Source organism: Paralichthys olivaceus, chromosome 12, assembly GCF_024713975.1.
Source record: "Paralichthys olivaceus isolate ysfri-2021 chromosome 12, ASM2471397v2, whole genome shotgun sequence".
Lineage (NCBI taxonomy): Eukaryota > Metazoa > Chordata > Actinopteri > Pleuronectiformes > Paralichthyidae > Paralichthys > Paralichthys olivaceus.
The window spans coordinates 25,131,842-25,155,541 of NC_091104.1; the positions used below are offsets into that span (position 1 = coordinate 25,131,842).

At 40.9% G+C, this 23,700-nt stretch overlaps 1 protein-coding gene across 1 annotated transcript; it reads left to right on the forward strand.

Annotated features, from left to right (window-relative positions):
• Positions 1–12,694: 12,694 nt before the first annotated feature.
• On the forward strand, positions 12,695–14,913 carry rdh14a (retinol dehydrogenase 14a). The gene is made up of 2 exons (XM_020084609.2): positions 12,695–13,060; positions 13,983–14,913. Exons 1-2 carry the CDS (start codon positions 12,818–12,820, stop codon positions 14,598–14,600), a joined length of 861 nt encoding a protein of 286 aa, XP_019940168.2. The 5' UTR covers positions 12,695–12,817; the 3' UTR covers positions 14,601–14,913.
• Positions 14,914–23,700: the final 8,787 nt, after the last annotated feature.

Below are 23,700 nucleotides of genomic sequence, written 5' to 3' on the forward strand. Positions count from 1 at the left end.
CACCGGTACATCGTGTATCAAATGAAGTCAAGCTGCGAAAACATGAGATGTTGAACTTAGAATGAAGGGCAACAGAAAAATTGCAGTTGCATGATGTCATAGTGATGCATTGAAAGCGGCAGGGTACGATATGTGGAGGTGTTATTTTAACAGTAAGCTCGTATAATGTGCACAGTTCGCTAAATTAACTTTAAATTGTCACATCAATATAGCTAGCTATTGGCCATAGTCCTTTCCCACCATTCGTTGTCAGGTTTGTTGTTATGATACTATTGAATCGCTACTAATTCTTTTTTTAAAGATACAGTTAATAAGGTTTTTATTGGCCCGCTGCTCTAAATGAGCATTATATATCTGCCGAGGTTGATAGGGTTGTTAATCAATTGTGATGACTCATCTATTTCTTGGCCGGGTGCTGGAACTCCCCACCCACTGGAATTTCAACACACTTCCAATTCCCCAAGCTCCTCCTGGTATTTTTTAGCTGCTGCTGCCATGGACAGTGAAACGAGCGAGGCAGCGGAGTTGCAACACTGGAAAAGCCTTGTTCTCCAGCCAGGAGAGCAACACAGAGCTGTACGATTAATCCCGTGCCTCCTGGAAGTATGTGTATGAGTTCCTGTTGCTGATAGACTACAGATTGATGAAAGTCTAATTTTATTCAAAACACATCATAGAATAATGAGGAGACATACTTTTGGTATAGATGTCTCCAGTGAGAACCCGACTTTTGACCCCTACACTCTCTGTGCCATGTTTTTGCATGTATTGTGGCGATGTTAAAAACGAGCCGTAAAATGACTCCTCAGAGAAAAATAAATCAGTTCCACTGAACTGTTTTGATTTGGTTTCACTCCAAATTTAATAAGATATGCTTATAAAAGACTCTGGGCTCCACTTTCAGAAGAATATATTTCTAAAGCTACCGAAGCCATCAGACGTGATATAAACAACACATCACTAAAAATATTTCATGGCTCATTGTAATCCAAACATTACTGGTACAGTCATCTGTTTCGAAAACCTCTATGAAAGAAGAAGAAATAAATCAAAATAGGTATATTGATTGCCAGAAATTTGATCAAGACCAGAAAACTTAAAGCCCACATTTGTATGACCATTATTTACTCCCAATAAACTTTACATTAATGGACTACACAGCCTTCAATTACTGTTGATGTCTCTCTGTTAATCATTCAAATGTTATTTATTCCAATTCCATTTGTCAATACATTGTAAGACAGCTCTCTCAACTATATATATATATATATATATATATTTATACTCTTGATCATAGCGTTAGTGTAGTTCGACAGACAACCTGAACAGAAACAACACAGATGAAAGTCATAAGTGGTTTTGTAGCCTCAGACGATTGACTCTTCGATATAATGCTTCCATCGATGACATGCGTTTACTACATATATGCTTTCTGTTGGGTGTTATTATCAGAAATCAGCACATAAGTTCCCATTGCTACGCAGATGACACCGGACCACTTGTATTTATCCTAGAACCTGGATGAAAGTGTTTACGTAGTCAAACTGCAGGAAACTGAAGTTATTGTTCTCTGCCCTAAACACTTCAGAGAAACATGATCTGACGATATAGTATTCTGAGATAAATAAGGAGTTTTTTATGAGCTGTGAATCATGTAAACCTACTTTAGCTGGAGTCCCACAATACTAATATAGAGCTGGACTTGAGTTTCCTTGATCTCCTTTAACAAGAATGCTGTCATGACCAAACTGATGGATGTAGTTCTGACAGAATCAAAATCCAACTCATCTCTTCCTGGGTCAGAGTGACATTCATTTGTCTTCTGCCCTGTAAGTGCTGGTATGCGATAGCAACCTGATGGTTGTTGCAGCAGGTGGAGAATGTCAAAATTTGACAGCAGAGCGCACTGATTATATGAGGGAGAGTTTAAAATGGAGCGTGTGAGCTCCGGAGAAAAAAATATAGGAAATTATAATTCATTACTTAAGCCACTGCCTGTGCCAAAACAACCAAGCTTAGAGAGGTTATAAACAGAGCTGGGCATGGCAGCACCGAGGGAGTCAACAGAAAGTTCAGGAGAGCCAGCCAGCATCCCAATATTTCACCCTGCACTGTTTCACCCAACCACAGAGCTGTGAATCACGATGAAATCTACTCGCTAGACTTCCATGAACTACCACAGAGTCTGCACTTTCCTGGAGCTCCCTCCCGCCTTTCTCTCCCTGGCCTATTTACCTGATTAACATCAGAACCAACAGTGAGCATGGGGGTCAGAGTGTTAATGCAGAAAATGCCTACCACACTTTTCAGCGAATCGCACTTCCCTCACACTGGGCCGAATGAGGAGAAGGAAGGGAGAGGGAGATCGCAGAGTCCATCGGGGGCAGGTTCCATCGGACCGTGGCCCCCGTGCATTGCATGAAAATCAGTCAGGCATAATCAGTCATCCCACACAGTACAGGAACATGCTCGCCGTTAAGTTGTTTACATATCCCCAAAATGACTCTGGAGTGGGTAATAAGTGCAAATCAATGAGCAGAGAGGGAGAGATCTGGGTGAATGCTGCAGCCCCTGATGTAGCCCAGACTGACAGTGCATACCCACATGATGGATTAGTGCAGCTGGCAAATTACATCTCTCTAATTGTGCAATGCAAAGTGCGTTACAATGTATCGCTCTAGCTTTAATCTCAGAAAAACACAGGGCTGATGTTTGAAGGTGGAAAACAACTGCACTTAGAGATAATTCCAGCTTGTCACAACATCTTATTTTTGTCATCGTTACGTTGTATCTACCAACTCAAACTTGGAACATGGAAGAGAAAACAGAGTGAGTTTTGAAATGATTACTCAAACTGTCTGTTGTAAACATCCTTCGCAGTTTTATGGATCCGCGTCCTGCAACAAACTATTTGTGCAAAGTGTACAAGACATGATGAACCTTACATGTGGGGCTAACGGTGCACTCTGTCATACTGTGTCTCATTCATGGCGATGACGATGACAAATTAAAAAAGAAACAAATGTTTTGAGGAAGGGGATTTACTAAGCTGTACAAAAAGCATTTAATTTGAAGCATTGAAACTTGTGCAAACACAGTTTTCCTGTGCAATGAAGGATTGTTAAAAACATTCTAAATGGTTGACCAATGTAGTTAAAATGATCTGAGTAAACTGTTTGCTTGTGTTTCTAATAGTCTGACTAGATATGATATCATTAATACCTAGTTAATAGCTGAGATCTGTCAATCAATAAAAGCATGTCTAACCGGACAAAACATTTCTGACAATAATAAGGATTGCAATCATGTTAACAGTTAAATTAGTTTCAATGTGAACCTTCTTTCTATTATAAAACATAGGGTTAGTAGTTATATCATGGAATTGTAAATACATTGACTCAAGCTGAAGCTACATGCAGCCACAAGTGACATTACGATACAGGAGGACAGAGGTGTCATTAAAGTGAATCAGTGAGTTTCCTAGTAATCTGCTGATTAGACCTTGCTAACATCAGTATACCCATCATAAACTGCTTCATACCAGATGAATTATGGCTGTAGTAGAATAAACCCTGAATTGATCTGAAGTTGCTTTTATTGTGAACGACGAGACACATTAGCAGGTGGCAGAGGAGGAAAAGCGGAGGGATAGAAACTGAGGTAAAACAAAAGTGAACCTCAGCATTCGCTCAATGGAAAGAGTCACGGTCAACCTGGAACAAAAGCCTTATACCCAGATTTAAAGGCTGGGACTGGCCCACAGTGGGGGGGCTGCTGTCAGCCCAGTTAAAGAACACATGCACAGAACACTCTCATCTGCTGCCTGAACGACTGGAAGACTGAGCGTCCACCGACCCTCATGGGGCAAATGTACCTCTATTCCCCATATTGACAGCCCGACTACGGAGTGAGCTCAAAAACTTCATTCAGCATTGTTTATATTACATAAATAAAAAAAACCTGCCTAGTTATGAATACACCCATCTTTTATCACAGCACTGAAATCAGGGTGACAAGTTCAAATGGGAATTCTTATAAGCCAGAAACAAACATCTATGATTCAAGTCCATTGCATAAATTAAAGAAAGAACACAGTTTTATAAGGAGCTGAGGTGAAAATGTGTGTGGTCTGTTGTGATCAGAATGAAAAAAACAATAACTTTGACTCAGTTTCTTCAGAGTTTTTAGGGAAACAGTCTTTAGTTTATGACTGAGGCCTCATTTCCAGGTTTATCTGTGTAATCAGACGTTGTCCTCCTGTCTCACAAACTGACATCCCGTGTGTCCCTCAGTGTTTTGAGGAAAGAGGCAGAGGTGAAGGAGTAGAGTCTTGTTTTAGGGAAAGCAGGGAGAAAGTGGGATGCGTGCGAAACACTTTTCATTTTTTTAAAAGAGGAATGCATCATAAATTATTAGAAGTGAAACGTTTCTCTCTTTAACAAATGAACAGTCTTCTAAATGCAAATAAAACAAAAGACACCAGAGATTTAAATGAAATATGTTACCACAGTAACTAGAAAAGTCGTAAATATATTTGTCCACTTTGTAAACCATCCACATAAAAGTCAGCGCCTCTGAAGACAATCACATAGATTTCTTTTTTCATGTCCAACTCCACAACATCCAGTGTGCGCTCAGGTTTCTTGGGCCTCTTCCTACTGCTTGGTAATCACAGATGGGGTCATTCAAGGTCAGGCCTGTCAGCGTGGCTCCCAGGAGAAGCTCTGAAGGCCAAAAATCCAAACTATTTTTGAATTCTACTGGGGGCTGAGCCTGAGACCAATTTCAGAATGACTGTAGCACAGGAAACTAATCAGCTAAATGCATGTAGATGGAATTTGTGCTTTTTTAGAGTTTGGTATAAGTACTTCACATCAAGAGGTTTATGAGGGGAGCAGCTCTCTGTCTGATGTGAACAAGTGAACACAAACACAGCGGTGGATGTTTTCGGGTGTTGGAAGGGTGATAAAGCCTATAGATGGACTGCGTATGTAAACAATTATGTATGTGGGAGAAATAACTTCTGGTTGCTTAAAGAATGTCGTGGTTTAGGGAGTTGCTTTAATAGGCAACAAAATCACTATTTGATACCTTCACACAACAACCCCTGTTCCTTCCTTTGACTATAATGATGTTTACACGGACAGCAATATACCGATATTAACCTGATTAAGAAAACATTCCGAATAAAATACTGCCATGTGAACAGCAATTCACATTTACATTAACCCAAATGGGGCCAGACTCGGAATACACAATAATCCAAGTAGACATTTTGAGTATTTGGAACGTGGTTGTATTATGTCGACATGTATGACAACACATGTCCAGGTTGTAAGCAAGATGGAAAATAAAAAGGCGTTGTAGTTAGAAAAAATTAGAAAACACCCATAATGGTATACAATATAGCATCATACACTAAACTATTTCAAGTTGGGGTTTCAAAACTGGCAGAATAATGCCAGACATAATGGCATAGTGGATGTAATGATGTGAGTCATAATCTGGCTATGCTCTGGGACATGTAAACGGGAATATGAATGACAGTTTCCATCTGAATTTGTGCAAACCGTAATTGAAATAATGTCTTATTCTGAATAAAGTCAATAGTCATAATAGACAAGACCAAACTACTTTTCCTTCCAGGGAAGGGCTCTCCCACCCATGCCCTTACTATCACCATCTATAACTCCGTCATAGCCCCCACCCCAGACTGCTAGGAACCCGGGTGTGACACTCGACAGTCAACTCTCTCTTCTCACTCAGAAGTTCATGACACTAGTGCTTGCGAACTGTGCTGAGAATGGATCGGGCCTAGTCTACATCCAGGGCATGGTCGAACCTTACACACCAGTCCGTCCACTCTACTCCACTCTGCATCCACCAATCAGCTTGCTGCTCTCTCACTGCGAGGGACAGCTAGCCACTCAACAAAATCATGACTGTTTGCTCTCCTGACTTTTTTTTTTAAAGTAACATGGTTTTCTGTGGAAATTAACTATCACTGAAAGAAAATGAAAACTTTAAGTTGGAAGAATCAAAGTAAAATGATCACTTTATTATGTATTTCCTCATGGCAGTGACGCAAACCCAGACCAAAGTTGTTTTTATGAATGAAGCAGTGATACCGAAATATAAAACTAGTAATGTCACATTTGATCATTGATTGTTGGAACAATTGGATTTTGTGTTTCTTAAGATCTTGGACTTTTGTGCAGCACGCTGAGACAACTGTTTGTTGTGATACCGTGCTATATAAATACATTTGATTGATTGATTTGATTCAGTCTCCCTGAAAAAAAGACGTCCTTTGAGAGGTCCTTTCATGTTTTATGTGACCTCTGTAGGTTTTCCTACACACTTGGAAGGGCAAGGAGAAAGGAGGGGTGTTGAGCTGTTAGCTATCTGCAACCTCACCATGAAAGGTAGGGTAGGTTGTTTCTGAACCCTTTTTATCATTTGTTGAAAATCCTCTCTACATCCCAGTCACCATCAGGGAATATGGTTGTCTGACAAAAAAAAAGGATATTTCTTTGGCCCTTGCAGGATTGTAATAAAAACCGCCGAATGAAATGATTGGCTGGCAAACCCTGTCATGAAGAACTAAATTGAGTGAACCCAGATGCAGACACAAGATAAGTGAGGCAGAGAGTAGGTGCAAATGATACAGTTATTTGAAGAATACTTAGATGAATGGCTGCAGAGTCCTTGAGTTGGGGGGCATTCTGGGGCTGAGCTGGAGGTGACTGGAGCAGGGAGTGGATGGAGAAACTGATGAGTCCAGTGTCTGTGTGTCCAAATCCAGACAGAGCCCTGTAGAGCAGGAGTGGGACAGTGACAGGAGTCGGGTCCGGCTGTAGAAGCAGGAAACAAGAATTAGCAAATTGTCTAAGGTACCAAAGTGACTGTCGGCTAGGAGAGGCTACGATCTGACGGTGTGGTGGATCTGACGGAACTTCAGACCTTCCTGCCTGTTCACACCCTGTTCGTGCATTATCTGAGTCTTCAGCCAGAGAAACACTGAAGCAGAGACAATAGCCAAAAGTTAGCGAGCAAATTATAAAAAGGTCGGCTTCTAGCAGTTGTCAGTCAGTGTGCGTTCATATGTGTTAGGCTTTGACAAGCGGGCCAACGGGAGGGGGTGAGATGTATCCATTGCATATTTGTGTAGCCTGCTCTTGCTAGCTTTTCCAGACTGGCTTTATATGCCACTAAATCTTATGCACCAAACCTTGTAATGTTTTAACATACAGAATAGCAATTACCTGCAGACAATGCCAACGAAAAAAGGCCACTCTGAAGTTGTTATCCTAATTTTTGGTCTAGTCATGGCTGATTTGACACCACCTGTGAGATGTAAAAAGCAGTGAAATATTTTATTCTAAGCTACTGTTACCTCGGAGAATATTTACACAAAAATTTCAATTACAAAATGAGAAAGCTAAGTCTCCATAAAACACTGTGCGGTTAGACGAGGCCCGAGCCAGTCACCTGAAGGCTCAGCAGGGTCTCACTGTTCAGGGCTGCGTGCAGACAGCAGCGCTCTGGGAGTGCTCAGCTGTAAGTGTTGAGCTCCACTGTTGAGAAAGACCTATCCCTATTATTTTACCTCCACATCATGCACCGACCTTCATTTATCAAAGCTGAGTCCTGGCCTGGGCTAGTGACACACTGGGACTGCACTTGTCATCTAGATCATACATTATGTCAGTTAAAGCTGTTTTTTATTAGCTGGATGACAGATAGTTCTTTAATTGTTTTGTTATTTTTTTTCCTCCATATGTGAGAAAACACGAAGCTTGAACATGGGAATGTGTGGCCTCTGCTGTTGCTATGTTTGGATAGAAAAATGGGAAAGTCTTACAGAGCATGTGTGAGGATTGCTAATGTGGTAATATATAGAAAGCTGACAGCACAGTGACGTGTATCGAGGGCCTGGGACATGGTTCTAGTTAAACATATAACAGAGAAGGTTTTATAATAAATAAACAACTTAATCAGTGTGTGTGTGTGTGTGTGTGTGTGTGTGTGTGTGTGTGTGTGTGTGTGTGTGTGTGTGTGTGACGTCAAATCCCTAGGGACCATGATGGCGAGGTGGTGGTGGTGAAGACCCTGAAAGTCGGGAGGTGAGAGGCGAAGGCTTATCCATCTCTAAATTTTAGACAAGAAGACCTCAGTTTATTACCAGGGAATTTCAAAACATTTTTCTCTAATGCAGCAGTGCCTAATCTTTTTCTTGTGGCCACTTATAATGGAATAATGTCAACTTGGGACCTGACATCATCTTTTGGTTATGATCAGTTTAACCAAGAAGGGATGACATAATTAAAATACAAATCCAATCATTCATCAAGGAAAACTGCTCAACATTTGCTGTTAGCGGCTTTCAAAAGTATGAAGATTTGTTCCCTTGCTCTGTTCTGTCTCATTGGCACTTTTCACATTTTGATTAGATTAGTACAGGGTAATATTAGTGTCAGTTTAAGCAAAGCCATGACAGTGTGACAGTGAACACTCTGACCCTAAAACTAAAGCAGCTAAATTAAATTCAGATGTCACTCACTGAGTTATTTACTCTCTTTCACATGTCAGCTCATGAGAACTTGTAGACACTGAGACAGACCTGAAGAATATAGGTTTACGGTTCAATAGAAGTATTCTGCTGGTTATTCTTATGTAAAACTTGGGATAAGCAGCTGAACCCACTGTGCTCCTCCAAGTGTTCAAAGTTTAAGCTGAATGACCTCCTGCATTTCAGTGATCTGATTTTTATCTCATCTCTGGTCAGGTCGCAGTGACAACAGGTCATGCAAAGTATTCCAGGACAACACCCTGAGATGCATGCCTTCATGTGCAGCAGCGACTCATCCCTAAGCTGTCATCAGACTTGGAGGTGCCGCCTCTCATCCTGGCTGCTTCACACTCAGCTGCCATCTGTCCCAGTGCACTCTGAAGGCAAACCACATCATCTGCAATTCTTATGTTCCAAACGTTGGACACTACTCGCTTTGGCTGTACTTTGAGATCCTGTCCAGGAATATCACGAATCAGAGACAACACCCAGTGAAAGTGCGTTTGACACATATAGACACAGCTCGTTCTTTGGTTATACAAGGTCCAGGTGGCTTGCAGCAGCGACCCTGGTAACCCTGTGTCCTGCCTGCAGAGGCGGTGATCTAAGAATCCACTGCCGGACATTAGCAGTGAGGGAAGCCATCAGGGTAAAATAGGAGTCCATTTGGCTCAGGAGTCTCCTGAACCAGAAGACAGGTAGCAGGAAGCCAGAAGGGCTGCAGCAGTCACCTTTGGGGAGTAGGCTTTGGACTGTCAGTTGGCCGCAAGAATGTCCTGACAAATAATAAGATGCCTCTGGGAGGGAAAGCAGGGTTCAGGCTGTATGCAGCCAGTAGCTGACGCCAACTGGGAATATTATTGGGTGGGGGAAACTGCATTATGTGGAGCCCCTGAGCCTGACGAACATGCCCGCTGGGAATGAGTAAGAGTCTGAAGTCTGAGGGGAGCTTCATACTGATCCTTGGCAGAAACTGCTGAGGTAGTCAAGATGCTCCTCTGCAGCAAGGTGCTGGGTATGAATCAGACCTGTGAGATGCTGAAGGCTGTGGACATCAGTGATCCATCTTGCTTGACATGCCTCTGCACTGTTACGTATTGGTCAGGGTCAGTTCCTGTGAAGTGGCAGACCAGGGTGGTTTGCATGAAGTGGGACTTGGGGGACCATGTCAGGAAAAAAAGGAAAAAAAGTTTTCAGGAAAAAAGGTTTCACAAAAGTTTACATTTTTGTAAATATCCATGCTAATGTTTTACATGCACAGGCCTTGACACTGCTTATTAGTTACAAATGAGGTATCATTTTTTTAAATGATTATTTATATAAAATTGCAAAGGAAGTGCAATATTTGTGGCAATCACATGAAATGAAGTTGGTAAAAAATGTAACAGCGAATTTGGTGATCCTTTACTTTATGCTTAACAACAGTCTGATTGACCCAGGAGGACAACAGGTGTCATCATGTGCCATCTCAAAATGGAGTTTCCTGACTTAACTTTGATAGTCTGTACATTTGATGTAAACAGTCGAATTAACTTAAATTAACAGAATGTAAATGAGGTGAATTGATTATTATTTTTTTTGTACATTTTATGGTAATGAGTGAAATTAAGTTAAAAAAAATGGAGGGTTGATTCTTTATACGCCATGCTGAGAAAGCAATACAAGATCCACACCAACAGTGTAATGGGTCCCCTCCTACGTGTGTGCACATGACATTGGCAGAAGTTACAAATTGCAGTAACATTAGTGATTGTGCAGTCACTCAATATACAAAGAAAATTATCATCTGTCCCCATTTTTTAAATTATTTCTTCTCCTGTCAGTCTTTGTGCTAAGTCGTGCTAACTATAGCCCAGATCCCACATAACATGGACATGTGGAATTTATACTTTCATCGAACTGTGGGAATGATGAACATATGTATTTTTGGACTTCTCCTTTATGGAGCTGCTTTTAACAGTTTGTAATCTTTGTTTCCTTTGCTTTTCTCTGTGCAGCCATAAATGTGTTCGTTATCCCCTGTAGTTTGTATAAGGGTATATAGAAGTTTTTATTTTTCTCTGTAGGTAGCTCTGCAGCAGCTACTGGTGTGATGGGAAGCTGCAAAGCTGAAGCTGAGCACTGGTCTGGACCCAGGCTTATTTGTCATTTACAAGCTCAGCTTTAACTCTGATGATTTCCAGATGTTACAGATGTTATTACCACATTATTGCTGCTGGTAGAGCCCCAACTGTGAAACCAACCACAACAGGCCCAGCCTCAGTACTAGCGGTGGAAGTAGAAGAGTTTGACTCTGTGTTGTTTCTTTTGGCTACCGGCCACTGGGGCCTCTAAAGGCTTTAACTGATGTATTTAGGAAATTTGAGGCTCCAGCAAAGAAATCATGGTTTTTCAGTAGAACGTTGAAAGTGCAGAGATTCTGATACTTATTGTATATACACTCACTTTTAATTTTTTTGGAACACCTAGCTCAAACAGTCTGATACAACAGGCCTGTTCCAATGTTCAGAAACTGTAAGCTCATTTTTGAGGATTCAGTGCTGTTGAACTGCACTGTGTCATACAGACAGGTGTTTCCATTATTTTGTTAACTGCAATCAAATCAGTGACAGTAGGCTAAAATACCTTTTTGTATAATGGTATAATATAAATGAGTTCTACTGCACAAAAGGGTCATAGGACAGCCGGAGAAACATCATGGAGCTCACTCTCATCTACAACAAAGACAAAGGTTTCCACCTCCACCAATAAGGAACTGCTGATCATCATGAGATCATGTAACGGAAGATCTGCACTGACAATCTGCTGAGGGAAACTGTGTGACGCAGTGAAAGGGAGCAATACGACCTTGAAAAATTAACTATAAAACTATTCCTCAATAATGAACATTCACTCACATCTCAATCAATCAATCTTTATTGGCGTCAGTCTAATATGAAACACGGAGAAGAGCTGATAACAGAAAATATTAAATATTAAATGAAAAATGAAAGTTCATGAGACTATTAATCACTGACCAAGCTATACTACAGCAAGAATATATATATGTTAATAAATATATACATAAAAAGAAATACATTTGATGAACTTTCCTGTTCTGTGTCCTCCAGTCTTCCATTTGCCTCACATTTGCAACTGACAATAGCAGTAAAGGAAGGTTACATGTGTGGCCATCAGGAGAACCACTTCATTACACATATTGGGCCAGTGGCTCATTGTGAAAGAAAAGAAACATCAGAGACAGATCAAGACAAAGTGTGTGAGCAGTGTGTTAAGATGGAGCTGCAGTCAGGACAGTTTTCAGTGGACTGACATTGCCACCTCTGGGCCCTACAGCGGTCATTTCATCCTTACCTTTTCGTCACACTGATGAAAAAGTGACGTTTGCAATGTTTTTGTTAATGTGTGTACAGGCGAGACGTCATGATAGGAACTAATCCCTCCAACTGATTGTACACACTTCTTCTAGTTTTTACACTTTGTTCATACCACAGAGAAATAGACATTATACATTCCTAATTGTTGCCAGACAGATGTTAGACTTCATGTCAGTAAATAAAATGGTAACGCACATAGCTGTGTAATTAAACTATTAGAACATTTCTGAAAAAAAAACTATGTAATGAATATATTTAACACAAGGTTAAACTATCATTTACAAACAGATATCAGAATGAAACGTATCCAGTTGATGTATATTATACATTATAACTTTTTTCTGTTTTTCTGTCTCTAAAAAAATGTGTTTTGAAATATGCAACGGATGCATTATGTACGTCCCTTTGCTGACATCCAATCATAAATCCATGGGTGTTCAGAGAGGCTATAAATAATATATGAACAAGTGAAAAACCCCAAAATATACTTAAGAGAGAAATAGACTGACCTATCATGTTTCTTTTTATTCTCTTTCAAAAAGAAGACATGTTGAGGTAACATTACATTACTAAATCCAAATGTAACTATACATCTATATAATGGGATTACTGATCAATGTACTTTTAGATTGTTTCTTTATTATTTGTTAATACACACACACACACACACACACACACACACACACACACACACACACACACACACACAGGTCGAAAGTCCATTTTACGAGCTCCAACGAAGGGCACTGTCGCTGTGAACTCTGGGTAATGAAGTGTTTTCGTGTTATTGACCGCTCGTGTAGCCAAGTTAGCTTTCTGCTGCCCGGAAGTCCGCTCGGGCCTCACCTTCATGGCCCGGTGAGACAAAATGATGAGCGGAAAGACGGTGGTGGTGACCGGGGCTAACAGCGGGATAGGGAAGGCTACGGCAGCCGCCGTCGTGAAGCTCCAGGGCCGCGTGATCATGGCCTGCAGGGACCTGAGCAGCGCGGAGCAGGCGGCCCGGGAGATCCGAGAGCAGACCGGGGCAGACGCGACACAGCTGGTGCTCAAACAGCTGGACCTCGCCTCCCTCACGTCCGTGCGCACGTTCTGTCAGGACCTGGTGAAGGTAGCCACACAAGAACGTCACGCCAAACCTCATTCATAAATCCAACTATTGTATAATCGGACCCCTGTTATCTAGAAAACCACAGCACGCCAAAGTTTATATTGTACATTATGTCCTTGGGGAAACGATGCTGTTTGATTCGGCATGCATTTCAAACCTCTAACCACATGTACTTAATGACACTGTTGAAGTTACAAGTCAGCAAGTTCTGCCTTTGCCCCCAAAACATGAAGTGAATGACTGTGATGAATAATATTTCGATAATTTTATTTTATTATAGAATAATAAAATAAATAGGGAGAATAAAACATGTAAGACAACTAAAATAAAGATATAATCAACTAAGACATGAAACTTTAGTGTGAAAATAATATATATAATATACTATTTAAAGTATTATACATATCACTTAAAAGGGAAGTGACCAAAAAGACTGAACTGCTTATGTGAGCTGATAATTTACTGCTACTAATCCTCCTTGTTAAAGTTTAATGGGTGGCACAGGAAATGAAATCAGTAGAGAACAGTATTATTTAAAGTTCATAATGTCATCAAAACTTCCAGAAAGTTTGTTCTTTAAGTTGTTTTAATGTTTTTTGATGAGATATCATGACTTACGTAAAGTGAAACCACATCACTGATTGTTTACCATGTTATTGAACAGCAGTTAGTGATCAGTGTATCTCAGGTTACGTCAGTGAATATATATTATCATTTTATTTTAACACAGCTTCCATCCCATATTAAAGCATAGCGTATACTGTAGAACACTACATAGAGGTGAGACACATTGTTATGTCCTCGAGTGCAGGTTTTACACTGAATCTGAAGCACAGCCTGCACAGTTCACAGTATACCAGTGCAGTGAAAGGACACAGTTTATCTGTAGACGTCTCATAATCTCCTCTGTGCTGTTCAACAGGAGGAGCCTCGGCTGGACGTGCTCATCAACAACGCTGGAGTCTACCAGTGTCCTTACACCAGAACAGAGGACGGCTTTGAGATGCAGTTTGGGGTCAACCACCTGGGCCACTTCCTGCTCACGCACCTGCTGCTCGACCTCCTGAAGCGATCAGCTCCCAGCCGCATCGTGGTGGTCTCCTCCAAACTCTACAAGCACGGCCACATCAACTTTGATGACCTGAACAGCGAGCACAACTACGACAAGGCCTTCGCCTACAGTCGGAGCAAACTGGCCAACCTGCTGTTCACCTGTGAGCTGGCCCATCGACTGGAGGGCAGCGGAGTGACGGTGAACGCCCTGACGCCAGGCATAGTGAGGACTAATCTGGGGAGGCACGTCCATGTCCCAGCGTTGGCTCAGCCCATGTTTAACCTGCTCTCGTGGGGCTTGTTTAAGAGCCCTGAAGAAGGAGCTCGGACTTCAGTGTTCTTGGCCTGCAGCCCAGATGTAGACAGCGTGCAGGGAAAGTGCTTTGCCGATTGTCGGCCTCAGGTTCTGCTGGACAAGGCCACAGACCGGGAAGTCGCCAGTAAACTGTGGGACATCAGTGAAGTCATGGTGGGCATTACCACATGAGTTCAAGCTCATCAGGGACAGATTGTCATCACAGAGAGAAGTGAATGATCTGAAATCAAATCAAAATATTCAGCGTCTTGCTCGATACAGCAGTGTTATTTTAAATCAATCATATGTATCTGCTTTCAGTCACTATTTCCGTCTATATGTTTTCAAATTTATAGCGAATGACCGTTGCATTGTTTGTGTGATTCAGGTAAGGGCCTATCATATCAATAGGTTCTTTAATTTGAGGAGTATGAATGTTTTTCATTGAAAACCTCTGGAAACACAGATTACAGATTTTTCTCTGGATTAAATAATAGTTGACCTATTGTTGTGATTTATTTACATTTAAATCAAAATTCATTTTCTTTCAAGGTATGAATACAATTCTCTGCTCTAGACCTGTCACAGAGTCACTGACTTTATGATTAAATGCATTTGGAGTAAATATGCCCAAGTGTATAAAATATGTAAATACTTTCTAGAATATATTTAATTAGAAATAAATATCGTCATTTGTTTGTCATATCATTCATGATCATGACTTGCTAATGAACTGACATAAACTAAGCACATAGAATCTCTTTACATCTTGTGACCAGTGGTGGAGTCACTGTGATGCTGTGGATGAATCCACATATGTCATCAGGATTTCAGTGCTCACCTGAATCCTGGTGTGAAGACCTGGTGGTTACAGATAATTATAATATTAATTATGATAATGATACTTTCACCATAATAAGCCTCTGATTATTCATATTCATAGATTCAGAGGCTATAACCTTCACATTTTCAGAATGAAATATACTTCTGTCATTACCATTTACTGGGTTCAGTGGTATAGAGGTAATGTAGCCCTAATGTATCTCGTAGGCTAACTCTGTATATAGTGAATTGCAAAGTAACCAAGCATTTATTTCTGAAAAGACTCACAAGCTGTATGTACTGGATGATCTATAGATGTACTTTTATACAGTGAAGATGCAGCATAATAGTACATTTGAAGAAAAACACACTGTACTATACAATTTAAGAATTCTGTTATATTGTTATCAACATTACATCAATTTCGAGTCAACAGGCTGTTTGACTGTGGTCCCTGGAATTGTTTTCACGGAACTAAAAAGTTTGGAAAGTTGTTTGCCTGCGTTTCCGTCACGGCCTAATGACCAGTAGAGATAAGACAAATTAGCCTGCTGACATATGAACAACCAATTGTTACAACAAGCTGTTCCATTCCAGTACACCAGGTGGCAGTGATGTAGACAACTCTACAATGAATATTCTATACAATACTCTACTTGTTCAGCTGTTGATCGCAAAAGACTGGAGAAGTAGTATGAAGCATATTTAAATTATTTGAAAAGCTAAACAGATTGATTGGCTGAAATAAAATGCTTGACAACTCAACCAATCAGGCATCTTCAGTGCTGTGGGCTCCACCCTAAAAGTTCCTGTACTTCAGTTCCTTAAATCTCAGACCCTGGTGTGTAGTTCCTGTGTGACTTCCAGGTTCCTGGGGAAAGTTCCTGCAGCGGAAATGCAGCTTTATGTTTCCTCTCAGACAGAATTCGATGTCTTGAGATCTATTTTCTTTGAAAAACCTGACGTGTTTAGTAATTTCTCAACAAGGTCCTCTTTTGAAGCTGTTCCTTGTATTAACATACCTTTGATACTTACAGTAAAATGATTGCTGTAGCCTACACACACACACTAACACCGTACTCCGGATGTTGGATTCCAACGAGCCACTGAGCCCCTGAAGAAAATCATGGCTCTTCATGGGTTAGTTAAGCTCCAATCAGCCGTGCTGCTTGCTCTGAGCGCGATCATTAGCTGGCTGTATTTTCTCTCCTGGTAGTCAGACCTCCAGGATACATAATGATTTTCCCACCTGCATTCTTCATTACGACATTTTCTGGATCATTTATAGAGAGGTGGAAAACAAGGTGGAAACACAGAGGCGGGCCACTTTATCAAACCCATCTCGCACAAAACACTCCTGGGGCATCTTAATGGCAGCTCCATCCTATTTATTTTACAAATAACTCCCAATTAGTGCAATTACATAATTTAATGTTCTTAATCGGTGCAGTGATATTGATAGGCTAGGTAGTGTAGTGCTTAGATGAGAGGCCCTCACTTGAGCTGCTGATGAAACACATGATGGTTTAATTAAAAGTGCATTAAGTCTGTCTTTCCATCAGCTTCTGTTGGACTCACTGTGCGCAGGCCTCCAGCACGATCCCCTCATACATCACATCAAAATACAAATATTTCACTCGGCTTCTTCACCAGGCAGCTCAGTCGCTCCAGTTTGGACGTTATCGGCTGCTGTGAAATCTGGTTCGGACGTTCGTGCTCTCCACAGGATCAGTTGTGATAATGTGATTTTGAATTTGTCCGACAACTTGGGCGTTCAACCAAAAAGCTGGAACAATAATAACTCCTATTGTGACCTTCTAGGAGATAACAGATTTGTGAGTTGTGCAAATATGTGCACTTTGCCGACCCGAGTGTCAGAACATCGTCAGTGGTGTGGCTGGAATTATTTTATCGAACCTCTTAATATTCACCTTCACTTGAATGTGGATCTAAATGCTTGTGTTTGGAGAGCAGCTTGCTGCGGAGCTAACACGCTGATGTGGACAGAGGCCTGTAGAATACAGTCAATAAAGTGTGCTTCTGACTGACTTTATTACCTCTGCCAACATTTTCCTTGATTTCCCAGGGAATGATTGGTGGATCTTGACGGAAATAATCCGGCATGTTTAGGGGACTGAAATCTATGAGTCTGTGCAATTTGATGCAGATCCATGTAAAAACCTGGATCAAGTAAATGTACATAAGGGAACTGTTGAGCCTTGGAGGAGGAATCTTCTCTCTGAGTGCCATTTTAGTTTTACATGTTATGGATGTTTTCTGGAAGCTGGTGAAAGGAGAACTCAGCAGCAGCTGATGTCTTATGCAGAAGATTTTAATGTGGACTTGATGCATCAAGGAGACCAGAAGGTGCAACAATATACACTCTCTATGTTACATGTAGGTGTTTGCATCCTATTGGATACTGGTGAAATACGCAAAAGAGTTGAAGTTGGTGAGAGCTGAATTTGGTGTCTCTCTGTCTGGGGCGTTTGAGATAGATATGAAAGTCCCTGTGCTGAGACACTACAGTGTACTGTTGCTTGGTCCTTTATCTATAACCTGACCTTGTGTTCTGCTTAGAGAGAGAATCTGTGGAATTAGTCAGACACTCTTCTCTTAATGGTGTACAGATATAATGTAATATACACTATATATACATAATACAGTATAGTATATGTATAGTATATAGTGCGAATATACAAAAGGTCCTCAACACATGTTACCAATTTAGTGCAAACATCTCTCTATTCTTAAGAACTTGTTTTAGCTCACACTCACAAGCTTTTCTACCTTCTGACGTGCTGATGGTGTATCCAGGCAGTTTACATTTGATTTAACATTGTATTATTCAGCTGTTTATTTTGACTGACCAGCAGATAACATTTATTCAGATTCCAAAAATATAGGAAGTATAAAATCCCTAATAAGCTTTATCACTCGATATATTTTTGTGGTATATTCTTTTGTAGTTTGAGTAGAAGTTATAATGCAAAGCATTCACTTTGGAAATACCATCTAGAATGCAGCGCACTGGGCTGCTGCACAGCCCTCCGCTCCCCAGTGACACAAGGCGGGATACGGTTACACCACAGCTGACGTGAGACATGATGGTGCAACTGAGGCCGCAAAGGTCCACGGCAACAACATTAGGGAGGGTGATGAAAATCTTAAAAAGAATGCGTGGTTGTAGTTTTACATATCAAGATGTTGGGGTTAATAGTTTCATGCCATAAGCCTCAGATAGAGCTGCAGCGTTGCAGAAGGACAGACCTCCAGAGAGCAGCTGTAATTAAGATGTGAGGAGCTGCAGCTCAACAGCCTGACATGAAATTCTGTGCAGAGTTCAAATGCAGTTGTTGGAAAAGAGAATATCAACAGAAGATATGTATGATGATATACAAATACAGACTTAAAATCTCAGCCCGGTAACCAGCTGTGGGCAGCTCTTAAATGATTTGACACAACTACACATTCTACCATATCTGCCCTTACAAAACACATGTTTTTTTTATGTAGCACTGCATTTGTAAAGCATAGTGTAAGGTAAATAATGTTACCCTATCCAGGAGGTCATTCTATACATGATCACACCCCACTACAATGAAAACCAAATATAAGATTCACTTGAAACTATTTAGTAAGGTCACTTACATACAGCAATAGGGCAACTTAAAGGAAATGTGGAGAAATGTGGACGAGGAAATGTTTGGAAGGGGTCTACTGTATTTTGTGGGTTGCATCTGTGTGATATTCAAATTATGAGATTTTGTAGTTTTTTAAGATTTCAGGATTTTGGATCCAGAAGACAGGAGTGGAACTTTGACCAGCAAGGGTTCTTCCTGTTCTTTTAGCCTAAACACGTTTTTTTCTTTATTCTCATAATATTATGAGTTTTTTATCAATAATTTACAACTTCATTCTCATGATATTATTACTTTTTACCCATTAAATTACGAGATTATGTTTGAAAAGTCTTCAAATGGACTCTTAATTAAAGTTATCCTTATGTTTGTTTGTCTTGTCAAACAATTGACATTAGGAATATATCCGTCAAACACACCAGGTTAATGGGTTAAGACTTAAGAACAAAGCTGTTTACTTTGGATAATATCAAGTCATGGTATTGTGAATTCCTTTTCTTTGAATCTCCTTCCACACTCAGAAGCTCTAGTCCCTGAATCAGTGAGTAATGATCACATCATCTGAGCTTAATGTTTGCTCCTAATCACATCTAGTGGTAGGGAGAATGAATCATTGGAGATGATTATTAAAACAATCAGTTATACAGTTGTACAATTGTCAAAATCCTGCGGAGAGTAAGCCTGAGACGTCAGTAAAATATGAAGTGTGATGCAGAAATATTAACATACTGGGAAAAGCTGCGTTGCACTGACTAAAGCTCAGCTCTGGTAATCATCACCGGAGTGGCGGTGAAAGTGAGTGACGGGCTGCTGGCAGCTGGATGATATTTCTGTCTGTAGCAGCTTGTCTTTATTATGGCTTTACATGTGGTCTTAAAGCTCAGGTGCAATTTGGACAGAGGATTCAGGCTTTATTGCCATTTCAGTGGAGCTGTTAGGAATTTAGTTTGGTAAGCTCTGCACTAGGCGTTAGTGTAAAGCGCTTTGAGTGGTCGTAAAGACGAGAAAAGCACGACACTTAAATGCAGCCCATTTACCATTAAACAAAACAGAAAGCGCAGGTCAACACACTGGTGGGAAAAACACCAAATGACTCCAGTCAGACAATAAAAACTATAAAACTTATAAAAATGGCAAAATAAATACATAAAAATCAGTAATAGCACAGGAATGCTATTAGCTTCATACACGAGTGCAGGAAACAATTATCGTAGTATAACAAAGTATAACAACAACCATGTATTGTGTTACAGAGTGAAGGAGGTTGGGTCGTGGGGACCTTCAGGTTAGAAGAAGTATGACTGAGAGCAGAAGAAGAAGGAGGTGGGTAAACTATCATTTTTGGGCAGCGCTCTAACACCTTTATATAAAAAGGTAGATAAGCTTCAGTCACAAGACTATATATAGACTATTGACTATATATAGACTAGAACAACTGAAATCAAATCATATATTCTTATAAATAAATCATTTTATTTGTTTTATTGTTATTGTTACTTTTTACTGTCGTGTGGTAAACAATGATAGAAAGTAACTAAGTACACTTACTCAGTTACTATATTCATATTTTAGTTTACTTTACATCAGTGTTGCAATTTCATGTTACTTTATACATCTACTCCACGAGATCTCACAGGCAAATATTGCACTTCTGCTCTACCATCATTTTCTATTTAGCTATAGTAACTTTACAAATTTAGATTTTTTCATACAAAACATGTTAAGATACAACAATAAAATCCTGCTTTTACATGAATGCATGTTTAATGATAACACAACATACACAGATTGCATTCATTGTGAAAATGGCCAGGTTAATGTCCAGCCAGCATCTTTTGAAATGAAAGTCCTAGCAGTTGATTCAGATAGCAAGATAGAAACAGGTTTCATCCCATTTCAAACAACTGTCTCTCTGATGATCAGGACTCCAAACACCTCCTCACTTCAGAATGTACCTCTGATGGACTTTGAGGATCTATACTCCCACCACGGAGTAGTGTGATCACATTATGTGTGATATAACCTTATGTTTCTATTTATGATGTAGCTGACATTTTGAACCTGTATTATAAAAACAACCAAAACAGACCGCGGCGTTATTCGGGGCTGTAGCAAAACTTATACAAATACATGGGTGATGATCCGTTGACAGGTTACCCTTTTACAATAAAGACATTATGAAGAGAGGTGTTAATGCTTCCCTAATTGATATAAATGAGGTGGATAACTCAAATATTAAAAACAGCATATGTGGATTTTGAGGACGAGACCTCAGTGTCATTCAGGACAATTGCAGCCCTGAAAGTTCATATCATCATCCCCACAGCAGAGCAGTGTGTTTGCCCCATACACAGATGTTACCCTTCATAAACCCTTTGAGTTCATCCCAGCATTAAGACAAGCAGGATGCAGAAACAGGAATTCAACTGATCCATGCTGCCTCCCTGGGAAATTAGCATGAAGAATTCGTCAAACTGCTGCAGGGGAAGAAACGGCTTAAAGCAGAACGAGCAGGTCGAACGTGCAGCAGATTGTGGTGGTTGTCATGCGGTGCGTACTGGGTTAATGACGAGTCCCAGTGCACTGAGCGGAGAGCCCCCGTCAGCCTGCGCTCTGGTGAATGAAAGGTGAGCAGCGGCGAGTCTCTGCGAGGAGAGAGAGCCCATAAATCATCTGGAAGAGTTTAGTGTAAAGTAGCAGGAGAGTTCCGCGGGGCCCAGGGAGCGCTTGTCTTCGGCCTACTGCTTGGCCAGAGGGATTTGTTTGCTTTAAACCAGTCCAGTCAGGAGAAGAAAGACTGGGCCTGCTCTTCACAGTCTCACCGTGGGACTGTCCATCCCTTTCCCTCCTCTTTCTGTCAAACACACACACATGTTCCTTCACAGAGTTTCTCTCTGCAAGGGGCTGCACACTCACTACTTTCCAGTAACTAATGTGAAATATTCAAAAAGGGATTTGTGGCAGCATTTGTAGCATGTGTGTGTGTGCACCCCACTAAGTCAGTTCTGAAGAAGTTACACCTTTCTATGTTCTTCTTTACTTCGTTTTGATCTTTAGGCTGCCCTGCGACCTTCAGTGATGTTCAAGTCAGGGCACGCTCCAGCTTCTGGTTCTTAAAATCATTCATTTTTATGGCGTATTCTTTGGATCATTGTCCTGATATTCATCATTGTCTTGCCGGTCTCTCTTCAGATTTTTTGCAGAATCTGCATCATCTGTCCCGACTGCTACATCCCCCCCAAAGTAGAATATTATCAGTCTTATGATGACAGTTGTCGTGTTCTTGTAAAAAAAAAATTCTAACCCACTTTTGGTGAGTGTGGTCCAAGAGCTATGTTTTACCTTCCTCTGTTCACGCCAAGTAACTTGGCTTATTCAGATGTTGCTCAGCACACTTTATGTGATGAGGAGACAGGTAAGGTTTTCGTCAGATGTCTTGTCCACCCTGTTTGTCCAAGTAATGCTTCACACTTGAACAGAGTGAGATAAATCAGAGCAGATGCACAGTCTTATCTGAAAGTTTTGTCATTCTCCCAGATTTGTTCTTTTTGTTGAACATTGTCAGCAATTTTTATACCTTGCCATACTTTGTCGGCACAATTACTACTTACTTTTTTTCCCATTCATTTGTATTAATTCAAGAAACAATAAAAGTGAAAGCAATGCATTTTAACTGAGTATAGTTACCTTTCATTTCATAAATTAACAAAAACTTTGACTAAAATCTAGCACACAACTGTAAGCAGGCTGTGGTTGTTTCTTTTCTCTGTTTGTCCACACTGTGGAGAGAATCAGTCATGTCCCATGTTCCTGTGTTACGAGGCCTTAAAAGAGTTAGCCCATGAAAGGGTGTGCTGCACTTTGTTTATGTCTGTCCATTGAATCCAATGATTAATCCCTCTTCTGTCTTTTATTTGTGTATTGTAAATATGTTGGTGGTGGGTTTGCGTGGCAGCCGTGGGTTTGTGTGTTCCTCCTCCAGCATGGAGGTCACTCCCAGGCACAGCTGCAGGTGTCACAGTCAGCTGCAGAATCCTCCAGGTCCTTGGGTCTGATTTTACACTTCCTGAACACGCTGTCCTTGTAGCGCTTCCTCCGCCCATTAGAGCGTGGTCCGTGGTGTCACTGGAAAAACAGCACTCTGCTAGGCTGCAATGATTATTCCGTGACTTTTGGTTTCTTTGCGTCTGCTGAATGTTGTGTGTTTCTTTAACAATGTAGATTTCATTTATGATTGACACCCAACCTGAAGTAGTCCAGCAATTCATCTCGGCTCTGTTTTCAAATGTGTGGTCTGTTGGAGCAGGAAGTTGATCTGTAAGCTGTGATGAATGTTTACAACACACATCGTTTTGCTCTTCACCTTTGTTTGACCACAGTTCCACCCTGTGTGATGGATGGGTCTGTGGCCACCACACTGAACAGCAGAGAGTGAGTGTTTGGAGTCTTGGGAAAAAAAACGTACTGTTCAGTGCAGTTAGTGCTGTGGTGGTTTTTCTCACACTCACAGCACAGAGAGAAGGTGGCCTTAGTGGTCGTTCCCTCAGAAGTCGACCCTGTCTGCTCGCGCAGCACCTTAGGGACTGGATCCACCCTACTGATTGCACCAGCACCCTTAGAAGTTAGCTGTTGTTAATATCACAGCACACTTTGTTGACACCCACCACCCCACACCCCTACCCCGCTCACCCTCCCCACTCAAAAACAGGTTGTCTGCAGAATATCATTGACCCTGCGGTTGTCAGAGTCTGCTCGGACCCTCATACATCATGGAAGCTGGGTGAAAAAAGTTGCTCTTTTTTTTTCATTTCGCTCAGTGCTCCACAGCT

Coding starts and splice junctions, on each gene's coding strand:
- rdh14a (XM_020084609.2), top strand. CDS start 12,818: ATGATGAGCGGAAAGACGGTGGTGGTGACCGGGGCTAACAGCGGGATA. Junction 13,061..13,982: donor TCTGTCAGGACCTGGTGAAG/GTAGCCACACAA, acceptor GCTGTTCAACAG/GAGGAGCCTCGGCTGGACGT.